The sequence below is a fragment of the Heterodontus francisci genome, chromosome 14 (assembly GCF_036365525.1).
Source record: "Heterodontus francisci isolate sHetFra1 chromosome 14, sHetFra1.hap1, whole genome shotgun sequence".
Lineage (NCBI taxonomy): Eukaryota > Metazoa > Chordata > Chondrichthyes > Heterodontiformes > Heterodontidae > Heterodontus > Heterodontus francisci.
The window spans coordinates 63,631,423-63,643,620 of record NC_090384.1 but is presented as its reverse complement, the minus strand read 5'-3'; the positions used below and the strand labels follow the sequence as shown (position 1 = coordinate 63,643,620).

Below are 12,198 nucleotides of genomic sequence, written 5' to 3'. Positions count from 1 at the left end.
CAACTTGACTCTGATTGGTCAAGGCATTGCCCTGAAGAATGAACCAGCGAATAGCTTTCACTTATTTTGTTTAGCTGAAACAGGCGCAATGTGTGTACATTTTCTTTCTGTCTGCAAAGAACAAGGCCCTGCGTATTAATATATGTAGCTTCCAGTACGCACAAATGTGCCACACTGCGAGCCTGACTGACAATCTTAAATTGCCTGTCAGCGTAATTCTTAGCACACTGAGGATTATTTAGAAAATGTCCAAATGCGGAATCACATCTAATTTTGGACACTGTGTTTCGAGTTTTGCAAGCTCGGGCTGGTTGGGTACAGTCTGTACCTTTCCTGTTGTGAGCAGCGGAAGGGACATGTTTGATATGTTCCAACAGTGTTTGAGATGTACGGCCTATATACCTAGCATCACACTGGCATTGAAATTCTTATACCACATTACTCATTTGTGTGATAGGCAGAATGTCTTTTTGGCTTGAAGGCAGCATCCTGTTCGTGGCGAACACCACACATGTTTCTACTGCATAGTAGCAGTGAAACAGCTAGCTTCACCTGTTGCTCAAATTTTTGGAATACATTACCCTTCCAGGGTAATCTGAAATAAACTGGGCACTTTTCAGGGCCGAAAATGATGACCGTAGGCCCGTACATAAATTTGCATGATATACAGCGAGAAATTATCTGATCGGGGTAGCCATTGTCATGCAGGATGCCTTTGATTCGCCCAATCAGAGTCACGCTGCCTAGTTTAAATTTCAAACAAAGCTTGGCAGTTAACTGTCAGTCACCATAAACTGGTGCATTCTCCATGGCAATGCCTCTACCAGAGTCAACTAGCCAGCCAATCAACACTCTCTTCTCATACAATATGAATTTGTTGCTTTCCTTACATTGGTATTCTTGCAAATTGTCCTGATGAGTGCAAGGCGAAAAGCTTCGAGAAAATGTCTCTATTTTCAGCAATACTCAAGCTCTGATTTATTTTTCCTGGTGGAGGTAGGAGAAGAAACTTGTGTTCCTTTATAATTGTGAATCAACAGATGGAGGCAGAGGGATGAATTCCACAATAGGATGATCATAAATAAAATCTGTACGGAAAGATCTAGATGGATGATATGATTCACACGTGGGGAAAGAATCAACAAGTGAAAATTAAGCAAAAGTAAACCGAAGGTAGAGGCATGAAACAGTGCCTTCAGGCAAGTGACAAAGCAGCCAGCATCTGACACTCTGTTTGATGGCTGGTGAAGTGGAGACAGTAACTCAATAGGCCATAGTAAGGATGGTGGCAATGTTTGCCACTCTAGAGCATCCTCCTCATAGGATGGCATTACATGTCTGGAAGGGGTTAAAGACAGATTTGAGGATGTAGTTGATCATTACTGGTTTTGCTAGACTTGTAGTGCAGTGAAGTTGTATATGATCTTGTAGCAGTTGGTGCAACCCTGCATTTGGCTCCCTATTGACCTGAAGCTTGTAAAGCCAGTTCCCACAGTTGTTACCAGCTGTGTGTACCAGGTCCTACAGATATGATTGATGGGATCTTAGAAGATGCAGTAGATAATGTTTTGCTGGCGCTTGATTTCCTGGCATGCCTGCTTTCATTTAGTTCCACCTCAAGCATGTAACACTGTAGTTGGGGTACTTCTGAAAAAATCTCCAACATCAAAGCTAGCCAAGGCTTTGCGTATAGCATTTATGGCATCGGCTATGCTGCCACAGCCTCCACATGCACTAATCTAATAAAGCAAGGTATATGTGTTTCTATTTTAGATGCAAGTGTGAGATACTGGCAGGTGGGCTTTGATTGCTTCTGGTGTAGCCTGGCCTACCCTATTGATTCGTCTTCCCTAAAAAAAGCATAATTGTAAGAGAATTTCTATTGGAAAACTCAATGCACCAAAATTACGGGCAAATAATGGCACTGCCGAAACAGTTGTTAAAGTAGCTCCTGCCTATCTAAATAAGAATTTATGAGAAAAGTAACAAGGACAAAAAGAAAAGATTCAGAAATGGTCTGAAAATGCTCCCAGCAATCTTCAGGTAGGCCTGCAAAGCCAACATCGATTTACACCTCTGTGCCCAGAAATCTTCGAAGCCAACTTTCAGTGAGGAAGAAATGTGAATCAGTGCTGTGTGCAAAGGAATGCTGAAAAATTGCATACACATCCTAAATTATGTCATCAGGACTGCATCATATTAAAATGAAGCTCCAGCCTGTCTTGGTGGGAGCTTCCTATGCACTGAATACCAGAATTGGAAACTTACATGAAACACTGAATGTGTGGACCACCACTCCTTTTTCTAATTGGTTATGCCCACTTTATGCCTGAACATCTAGGCTAACTATTCTGGGGTGAATTTTCTTCTTGGTTTCAGCAGGTTAGCAGTGTGAAAATAGCACAGGAGTTTTCTTCAGAGACAAATAGTGGGCAGAAACTGCTTCTACCCAATTTCCACTAGTAACACACTTCTCCTGAGTTCCCTTGTGCTTTTTGCATCTTTACATGATCTGCTGAGTCCTGATGGAGCTCAATATGAGGGAATGAGGCCAATAATATAGCAAATGCAAGTTTCCTGGTTCAGGAACCTAGATTGAGATTTATGAGGTGCAGAAACCTGAAGGATGAAGCGATACATGGGGCTGATTTTTCACCACAGAGGTGGGAATCAGGAGCTGGGTTTGTTTTCGGGTCAGCAACCCGCCTCTGATGAGAAACTGATTAAAGTTCAGAATTTCGCGAGGGAAAGCCTTTAATTGGTAACAGAGATGGCTTTCCTGTCCACCCAGAGCCACTGGGAGTGGGAATGGAGACGAGTCAGATGAAGTGTGGGACTCATTTAGACTCCTACAGCAGCCATCACTTTGACTGGTGGTTGTCCTAAGGCAGAGATCTGAGGCAGAAGCCTCCCATTGCACCAGAGGGAGGCGAGATGACACAGGGGATCCAGAGGCCTGGCAGCGCAGCCCCTTGCTTCTTTGATGGCAACCTGGATCTGTTGCTGGAGGCCATAAAACAGAGGGGAGAGGTCTTCTTTTCAGAGGGTGGCAGGAAGAGGTGGTCACCCCACCGTGCAGCAGGGGCACCTCTCTGTTCAGCATCATCTCCCTCCACCTCCTCTTCCTCCTCCTCCACTCACCTCCTGCTCCTCTCCCAATGAGCTGTCTCCTTCCAGGGCCTCATTGTCCTCAAGGTCCACATTTCTCTGAAGTCCCAAGTAAATGGAGAGTGCAGCAGACTGCCACAATGGCCGAGACACTTACAGGAGGGTATTGGAGGGCACCAACTGACCGATCCAGGCACCGGAATCACAACTTCAGAGGCCCGATGGCCTGCTCAATGGTTGTCTTACTGAGCAGGTGGCATTGGTTGTATTGCCTCTGTGCCTCCATCTGGGTCCTCGTAGAGGTGTAAGTAGCCATCTCTTCAAAGGATATCGCTTGTCCCCTACAATCCATTCACACACTTTGGAGGTTGGAGTGAAGATCTGAGGCAGCCTGGACTGGTGGAGGATGAAGGGGTCATGTCAGCTGTCAGGAAAGCGAGCACACACATGGAGGAAGCTCTTGTTGTGATCGTAGACCAGTTGGACGTTGAGGGAGTGAAAGCCCTTCTTGTTGATGGATCTCACAGGCTGGTCGCTGGGTGCCTTAATGGCCACAGGGGTGCTATCAATGATACCCTGCACCTTGTAGGAATCCAGCAACGTCGGTGAAACCCAGTGTGCTCTGTTCCTGAGAGGCTGCATCTGTTGTGAAATGAATGTGCTGTCTGGCTCTGGCAAAGAGGGCAGCAGTGACCAGTGAGATGCAGTGCTGTGCTGCTATTTTTGAGATGCCACTGAGGTCTGCAGCTGATCCTTGGAAGGAGGCAGAAGCGAAGAAGTTCAAGGCCACAGTGACTTTGACGGCTACTGGCAGGGCATGGCAACCAGTCCTGCAATGTGCAAGGTCTTTGGTTTCGAGGGCACAGACCTCTGTGACCATCTGCCTGGAGATTCATGGTCTCAAGTGGCACTTTTTTATTCATTCATGGGATGTGGGCGTCGCTGGCCAGGCCAGCATTTATTGCCCATCCCTAATTGCCCTTGAGAAGGTGGTGGTGAGCTGCCTTCTTGAACCACTGCAGTCCATGTGGGGTAGGTACACCCACAGTGCTGTTAGGAAGGGAGTTCCAGGATTTTGACCCTGCGACAGCGAAGGAACAGCGATAGAGTTCCAAGTCACGATGGTGTGTGACTTCGTGGGGAACTTGCAGGTGGTGGTGTTCCCTTGGCCTTCTAGTTGGTAGAGGTCACGGGTTTGGAAGGTGCTGTCTAAGGAGCCTTGGTGCGTTGCTGCAGTGCTTCTTGTAGATGGTACACACTGCTGCCACTGAGTGTCGGTGGTGGAGGGAGTGAATGTTTGTAGATGGGGTGCCAATCAAGCGGGCTGCTTTGTCCTGGATGGCGTCAAGCTTCCTGAGTGTTGTTGGAGCTGCACCCATTCAGGCAAGTGGAGTGTATTCCATCACACTCCTGACTTGTGCCTTGTAGATGGTGGACAGGCTTTGGGGAATCAGGAGGTGCATTACGCATCGCAGGATTCCTAGCCTCTGACCTGCTCTTGTAGCCACGGTGTTTATATGGCTACTCCAGTTCAGTTTCTGGTCAATGGTAGCCCCTAGGATGTTGTTAGTGGGGGATTCAGCGATGGTAATGCCATTAAATGTCAAGGGGAGATGGTTAGATTCTCTCTTGTTGGAGATGGTCATTGCCTGGCACTTGTGTGTTGCGAATGTTACTTGTCACTTATCAGCCCAAGCCTAGATATTGTCCAAGTCTTGCTGCATTTCTACACGCACTGCTTCAGTATCTGAGGTGTTGCGAATGGTGCTGAACATTGTGCAATCATCAGCGAACATCTCCACTTCTGACCTTATGATTGAAGGAAGGTCATTGATGAAGCAGCTGAAGATGGTTGGGCCTAGGACACTACCCTGAGGAACTCCTACAGTGATGTCCTGGAGCTCAGATGATTGACCTCCAACAACCACAACCATCTTCCTTTGCACTAGGTATGACTCCAATCAGCGGAGAGTATTCCCCCTTGATTCCCATTGACTTCAGTTTTGCTCGGGCTCCTTGATGCCATACTCGGTCAAATGCTGCCTTGATGTCAAGGGCAGTCACTCTCACCTTGGTTCAAACATGGACAAAAGCTCCTGATCTCATGCAGAACCCAAACTGAGCGTCACTGAGTAGATTATTGCTAAGCAAGTGCCGCTTGATGGCACTGTTGATGACACCTTCCATCACTTTACTGATGATTGAGAGTAGGCTGATGGGGCGGTAATTGGCCGGGTTGGACTTGTCCTGCTTTTTGTGTACAGGACATACCTAGGCAATGGAAGTGTTGTGAGGCAACTCATGATTGTATAGAAGGAAACTGATCACCTTTGCACTGTTTGTATTTTTTGACTTGATGCTGTTTTAAACTGTTTGGGAATGTAATTTTTACAGATTTTTATGAATAAAGTATATTTTGGAAATAAAAAAAATAAAAAAATTTCCACATTGCAGGGTAGAAGCCAGTGTTGTAACTGTACTAAAACAGCTTGGCTAGGGGCGTGGCAAGTTCTGGAGCACAGGTCTTCAGTACTATTGCCGGAATATTGTCAGGGTCCATAGCCTTTGCAGTATTCCAGTACCTTCAGTCGTTTCTTGATATCACGCGGAGTGAATTGAATTGGCTGAAGACTGGCATCTGTGATGCTGGGAACTTCAGGAGGAGGTCGAGATGGATCATCAACTCAGCACTTCTGGCAAAGATTGTTGCAAATGCTTCAGCCTTATCTTTTGCACTGATGTGCTGCGCGCCCCCATCATTGAGGATGGGGATATTTGTGGAGCCACCTCCTCCAGTTAGTTATAGAAATAAGTCATAGAGTGATACAGCATTGAAACAGGCCCTTTGGCCCACCGAGTCTGTGCTGACCAACAACCACCCATTTATACTAATCCTACATTAATCCCATATTCCCTACCACATCCCCACCATTCTCCTACCACCTACCTACACTAGGGGCAATTTACAATGGGCAATTTACCTATCAACTTGCAAGTCTTTGGCTGTGGGAGGAAACCGGAGCACGTGGCGGAAACCCACGTAGTCACAGGGAGAACTTGCAAACTCCGCACAGGTAGTACCCAGAACCTAACCTGGGTTGCTGGAGCTGTGAGGCTGCGGTGCTAACCACTGCGCCACTGTTGTTTAATTGTCCACCGCCATTCACAGCTGGATGTGGCAGGACTGCAGAGCTTAGATCTGATCCGTTGGTTATGGGGTTGCTTAGCTCTGTCAATCTTGGTCATCTCCAGGTAGCTCCGTCTTTGGCGGTAGATACTGTGTTGACGGTTTGGCCTCCATTCCCTTCCTGCCCCTCTTTCCTCTCCCAAGCCTTCCTGATGCCTGGGGTTCAGCCCTTCCTGCAGAGGGTGTTCCCTCTCATTGCCACTGGGCCCAAAATCTGACAGTTGTGCCCCCATTGCAACTGGAACCTTCCTTTTGGGCCGGTGGCTGCCCAATTGTCTTTGACAGCCTTGCCCCCTGCTCTTCTGCTTCCCGATGCCGGGGGGGTGGGGGGTGGTGGGGGGGGGGGGGTTGCTGACCCCGTTCAGACCCCGGGCACTGAGTGCCCACTCTCCCTGCCACCTGCGCAGCACCAAGGACACCCCCTTACCAAGTGCCGAGTAGCCCTTTGCCCTACTGACCCTGTTATGAGGCCAGGGTCATGACATCCCCACTCTTTCAGGGCCTTCCTTCATCAAATCTGTTTCTGAAGGCGCAGGTAACCTATCCACTCCTTTAACAATATCAAGTTCCAGACTTGACAAGCTATTAACGAGCTTTTACAAAGGTTTCAGTTGGGAGGAGAGCGAGATTCCTGTCCTGCCCTCCCATCGCCCTGGTGATTATTGCTGGCACCAGGATTGGCGCCTTGAAACTGATATGCCGCTCAGTGTGGTATTTTAGGGCCCTCCCCCTTCCCACCATTCTCAATTTCAGGAGGGCCCTGAAAATTCAGCCCAGGGAGTTTCTGAGCCTGAGTCTAGAGAGTTTGAATGGCTTTTTTTTTTGCAATTGTCTGCCATTGAGTGTCACACTTGTCAGTTGCTGCACATCCTTGAATCCTGAGCTCAAATACTGCATATAAATGTGATGTTCACTGAACATCCTTTTCAGGTGAGTGTTACCAAAACCAGAGGCAGCCTTCTCCTTAGCCTCCACTGGCAAGGTGCCACATCCTCACTAATGTTATTTAATTGCCACTGAATGAAGTATTTGGGCTGATCCTTGAGAGGGAGGAACCAAATCATGTGGGGGGGTGGGGTTGGAGAAACTGGGGGCACTTTGGGTGTAGGAACATGGGGCAGAAGGTCTCTGGAGCGTGGGCTGCAGACCATCATTGTCTCCCTCTTCATTGTCATTGTGTATCTGTTCTTCCTGCTGATCATTTTCTTCCTTCTGTGACCACCACACCCCCCCCCCCCCCACCCCTCCCCGAATCCAGATCTATGGTAGATCTACAGAAAAGGAAGGCAGAAGCTAAGAATGCATGAGCATTACCCTCTTGGAATTAAGGAGCTGGAGAAAGGGGGAAAGGTTGTGGTTGCCTGATGTAAGTGTACAGAGTAAGTGTTTAGTCACAAACATAGCGCAGGCAATATCCCGCCAACCTCGCCATCACCCACAGGAAGAACGAGTGCCTCCCAATGAGTTGAATGACCTTCTCCTCATAAGATTTGAGGGGTTTAAAGATGGGGATGTGCCCACTGATGGTTTGTTTCTCATGGGCATTGTGCTCCATTTTTTTCTGTAAGGAAATTGTTTAGGTTATGGAAGACTAACATTTGAGGAGTGGCTAAGTGGCATACGGGAGCTGAAGGAAGAGATGTGAGAATATCAGCCTGCTAAAGTGGAGGAAGGTGTTCAAAGATTGCAAATATTTGCTGTTAGGGAAGCTGGGTAGCTGTAGTGCAAAATACCAAGTTAGAGCCCGCCAAAATCCAGAGTGCATTGTGAAGCATTAGTTGTATATATTGTTTTAACATAGAAACACAGAAAATAGGAGCAGGAGTAGGCCATTCGGCCCTTCGAGCCTGCTCCGCCATTCATTATGATCATGGCTGATCATCCAACTCAGTAGCCTGTTCCTGCTTTCTCCCCATAACCTTTGATCCCTTTAGACCCAAGAGCTATATCTAACTCCTTCTTGAAAACATACATTGTTTTGACCTCAGCTGCTTTCTGTGGTAGCAAATTCCATAGGCTCACCACTCGCTGGGTGACGAAATTTCTCCTCATCGCAGTCCTGAAAGGTTTACCCTGTATCCTTAGACTATAATCCCTGGTTCTGGACTCCCCCACCATCGGGAACATCCTTCCTGCATCTACCCTGTCAAGTCCTGTTAGAATTTTTGTAGGTTTAAAGAGGGTGAAAAGTGTGTTGGAGCCCTGGGTAGACAATAAAGAATAGGAAATGTGTGTGGTGTGTTACTTCCCCATCTTTGTTGAGCTCATTGAACATCTTGTGGCACTGATCTGCAGTTCTGAAGTGAGATACTTGGCACTCAGTGCCAGTGCACTCCCCACAAAGTTGCACAAGTGATATTTCTGGAAGGAACACCCAGGATTTTGTGTTTCCTTAATTTGATTTCCTCAATGAGGGCTTCGTGGTTTAAGTCAGAAAAAATCTGTGTTCTTCTTCTGTAAGTAACAATTTTTATGCAGAATGTTGAAAAATTGAAAGACAAGAATTGAACATAGGGACAGTTATCTATTCAGGTGGTTGATGGTCGGCACAGACTCGGTGGGCCGAAGGGCCTGTTTCAGTGCTGTATCTCTAAAAAAAAAATATTTACATGCTAAACAATACACTGACTTAACAGTGGTTCATTTATAGGTTACAGAAATTTGCAAGCATTTTGTTGGTTTTTCAGTATGAGCTTGATTTGCATATTTGGGCAACATTGTTTTGAAAGACTTTGAGTGCCTGAATTACCTGGCCAATGCATCCACATCACCAGTAAAGGAATTTATATCAGAGCCAACTTCAACATGTTGAAAACCGAATGGTGATCTAGTTTCTCAACCGCTGGGTTGAAAGTGTCGCTTGGATAGAACACAGGAAATGAAAAATGGGTGGGGAGGATCGCACCTGCATGATTGAGCTTGCCCAATCTTTCCTTCATGTAGGACAGATGAATATCTACTGCACGTTAATTATAACTACAAGATGATTTTATTTTCCTCTTATTTCCAACTCTCAAGCCAATAAAATAATTTCCTCACAGGCAGGATTCTAGCTAACTGCTTGGGAAAATAACATTGAGCCTTCAGGTTCTGTTCCACTGGACATGCCGTACCTGGAGATTTATATATTTTACCTCATTTAGCTGTTTAGATGGCTGATTCTGCATATCTTGTGACGCACCAATTGTCCAGAAAGGGCTGTATCTTTTATGCTGCTTTTGAGAAGGAGAGATCACACCTTGGAGATGCTGTCTAGAGCCTCTCTCTCTTTAACTAATGTAATATACTCGATTTTTATATAATAGCAGGTGTTGATTTCAAAATCTCTTCATGGCCTCCCTCATCTTACCTTAGCGATCTGTTACCTTACATCCCCACATATAAGTGCTCCTTGACCACCACAGTTTTGCCCTTCGCTCACTCCGTTCCCATTATACTCATGACTTGTTGAATTCTCCACCTTGCTAACTCCCTTCCTACTTTCAAAAACCTCCCCAAAATCCTTCTGCTGTGCCTTTGATTCCCCAGCTTAGCTTCTCTATTTCTTTCCCATTTCCCATCTTATGTTATCCACCAGATCTCTTTATTCTTTGCTGCTCTGAGATATTTTCCCGCCCATGAGGGGTGTAATATAAAAGCAAATGGTTATTAACAGGAGGCATAAACTGAACAATGTTTGATAAACCTGACATACACTGTTGTGTACAATTTTTCTGTCTCTTGCACCTTTTTAATGAAATTTTCTTTCTTTACAGGCGCCATTCAGTGTCCCCAACCACTCTTTCATTGCCGGTAAGAAGTCCAACATACCCACTAAGTGACAGTGAAGACTCCTCCCATAGGTCGAAGAGATATGCTCATATTTCAACACCTAGACTGAGTCTGAGGGACTGTGGCTCGGGAGGAGCAACACCAAGAAGCAGTTTTCTACATTCATGTAGTATTGATTCAAAAAGTCCTTTACTGAAAGCTGTGAGTATTGGATGCTTAGACACGGACCTGCCAGCTGCCACAGTTGAAGGAATCAGAGACCAGAAACAACCACGGGAAGAAAACCAAGAGGGGCCAGGTGATGGGATAGGCACCCACCAACTTAACCGGAGCAGACTATCTTTGGCTCCTGCTTCTACCTTCCGGAACCTTTCCTTCAGCAGGGCTAGCATACACTCTCAGACTATTGACATTAGGCAGAAGATTTCAGAATGGGAATGCAGAAAGGAAATGCCCCCCAGGCGGAATCTGATGCTGGAGAAGAGAAAAGTAGGAGATAGGGCTAGTAGTGAGGGCTGCCCTAGTATGCTGCCTTCACCTTGCAGTGAAAAAACCTTTGATCTGACAGGATTTAAAAGAATGAGTAGGTCATTTTCAGAGTGCTCATACCCTGAGACTGAAGATGATGCATCTGATAAAGAGTCATTTGCCAGACATGAAAGATTGTTTGGCAAGAACCAGCCTTCCAATATTTGCAGCAAAGAACATATAAAAAAACAGACATCTGCTGTGTTAAGCAGGATTCAGAAAATTGAGCAGGCTCTTAAGGAGAGCCCCAATAAGGATCTTCCCCAGTTGCCCAGCAGCTGCTATGGGAGGGAAAGACTGAGAAAAAAATCTTTCACACTAAGTGTGTCAGAGGATATTAAGGAGACTGGGAGTACAACGCAGAGAGAGAGTGTTAGCTCTGTGGTAACAGAGCCAGAGTCTGACCCTGTGATTGAGAAAACTACATTAAAGCAGCAGCTTAGTCATAATTCTGAAAGCTCCTACCACAAGCCTGAACCGCAGGCTGAGAGTCTGCCTAGCATCGTGGTGAACCCTGTGCCGAAACCAAAACGCACCTTTGAGTATGAAGCAGATAAAAACCATAGGAGCTCTCCTAGCAACAGCCTACCTCCATCCTCTACTCCCACTTCTCCTCCACCTCTCCCATCAACCCCTGCTCCTCCTGTCACCCGGAGGCAGAAAAAAGATTCAAACCTCCACAGAAAAATCCATAACAGGTAAACTGACATTTTTACTATAATATTTACAGTATTTGATGCATAAATGCCAATAAAATGTATTCAAAGGGAGAGTTCTTCACAGTGAATTACACAAGGACCTATCATGTAATATGGCTTTAAAGTAATGTACAGGCATTCTGGAAGAATAAGACATTAGAATCTCCATCAGTGTGTAAATACACCATATGGTGCGATACTGAATCAGACAGCCTAGGAAAGCCCCAGATTTGATGTTTAACCTGTGCTGAGTCATCGATGGGGCACGACAATTGGCCTTAATGTCCCCAGCCTAAGGATTAGAAGAATCCAATCAGGGTTCTTACTTCTGATCACTATCAGATGACTATTTGATACTATGGGCAGGTTTTTCCCCGCGGGATTCTGAACCCCACTGTCAGGCTCAAATGAAGACCAGAAGCCCACACTGTGCGGGAAACAGTCACTCCTTGTGATTTTCCCCGGAACGGTCAATTAATGGCAAGAGGGCGGGTTTGCCATCCAATTAAGGACAGCGGCCAGGCTCCCGAAGCTGGAGGTCCAATCAGAGGCCAATCCAGCAGCAGGATGCTATGGTTGATAAGTAAGGGAGAGGCCGCTTCAAAATGGAGGCACCCTCTCTCCAACTTTTTTAAAGTTTAAACAAAAAATGGTTTTTGCAGCCAGGCACTACTACTTTTGCACCACCTTTTACCGGGTGACATGAGGCTGCTGCAGTACCCATGCAGGCAGGAAGGGCCTCATTTTACTTGTTCTACATTTTCCTGTAGAGGTTTGAATCTTTTATCTGCCTCCGGGTGACAGGATGAGCAGGGGTTGATGGGAGGCCATCTCCAGGCAGTTAAACTGGCCTCCGCTGCCTAGGGGAATCTGAAGGCCAACTGTGCGCCCCCGCACAGTGGTCCT

General features: G+C 46.4%; 1 protein-coding gene across 5 annotated transcripts in view; it reads left to right on the top strand.

Moving 5' to 3' along the window:
* LOC137377078 (DENN domain-containing protein 2B-like) overlaps positions 1 to 12,198 on the top strand; it is a 565,382-nt gene that overhangs the window by 328,835 nt on the left and 224,349 nt on the right. For all 5 annotated transcript variants that reach the window (XM_068046345.1, XM_068046347.1, XM_068046343.1 and 2 more), the window contains one exon: positions 10,051 to 11,292. In XM_068046345.1, coding sequence (XP_067902446.1) covers positions 10,051 to 11,292 — 1,242 coding nt within the window. The remainder of the gene's footprint in view (positions 1 to 10,050; positions 11,293 to 12,198) is intronic.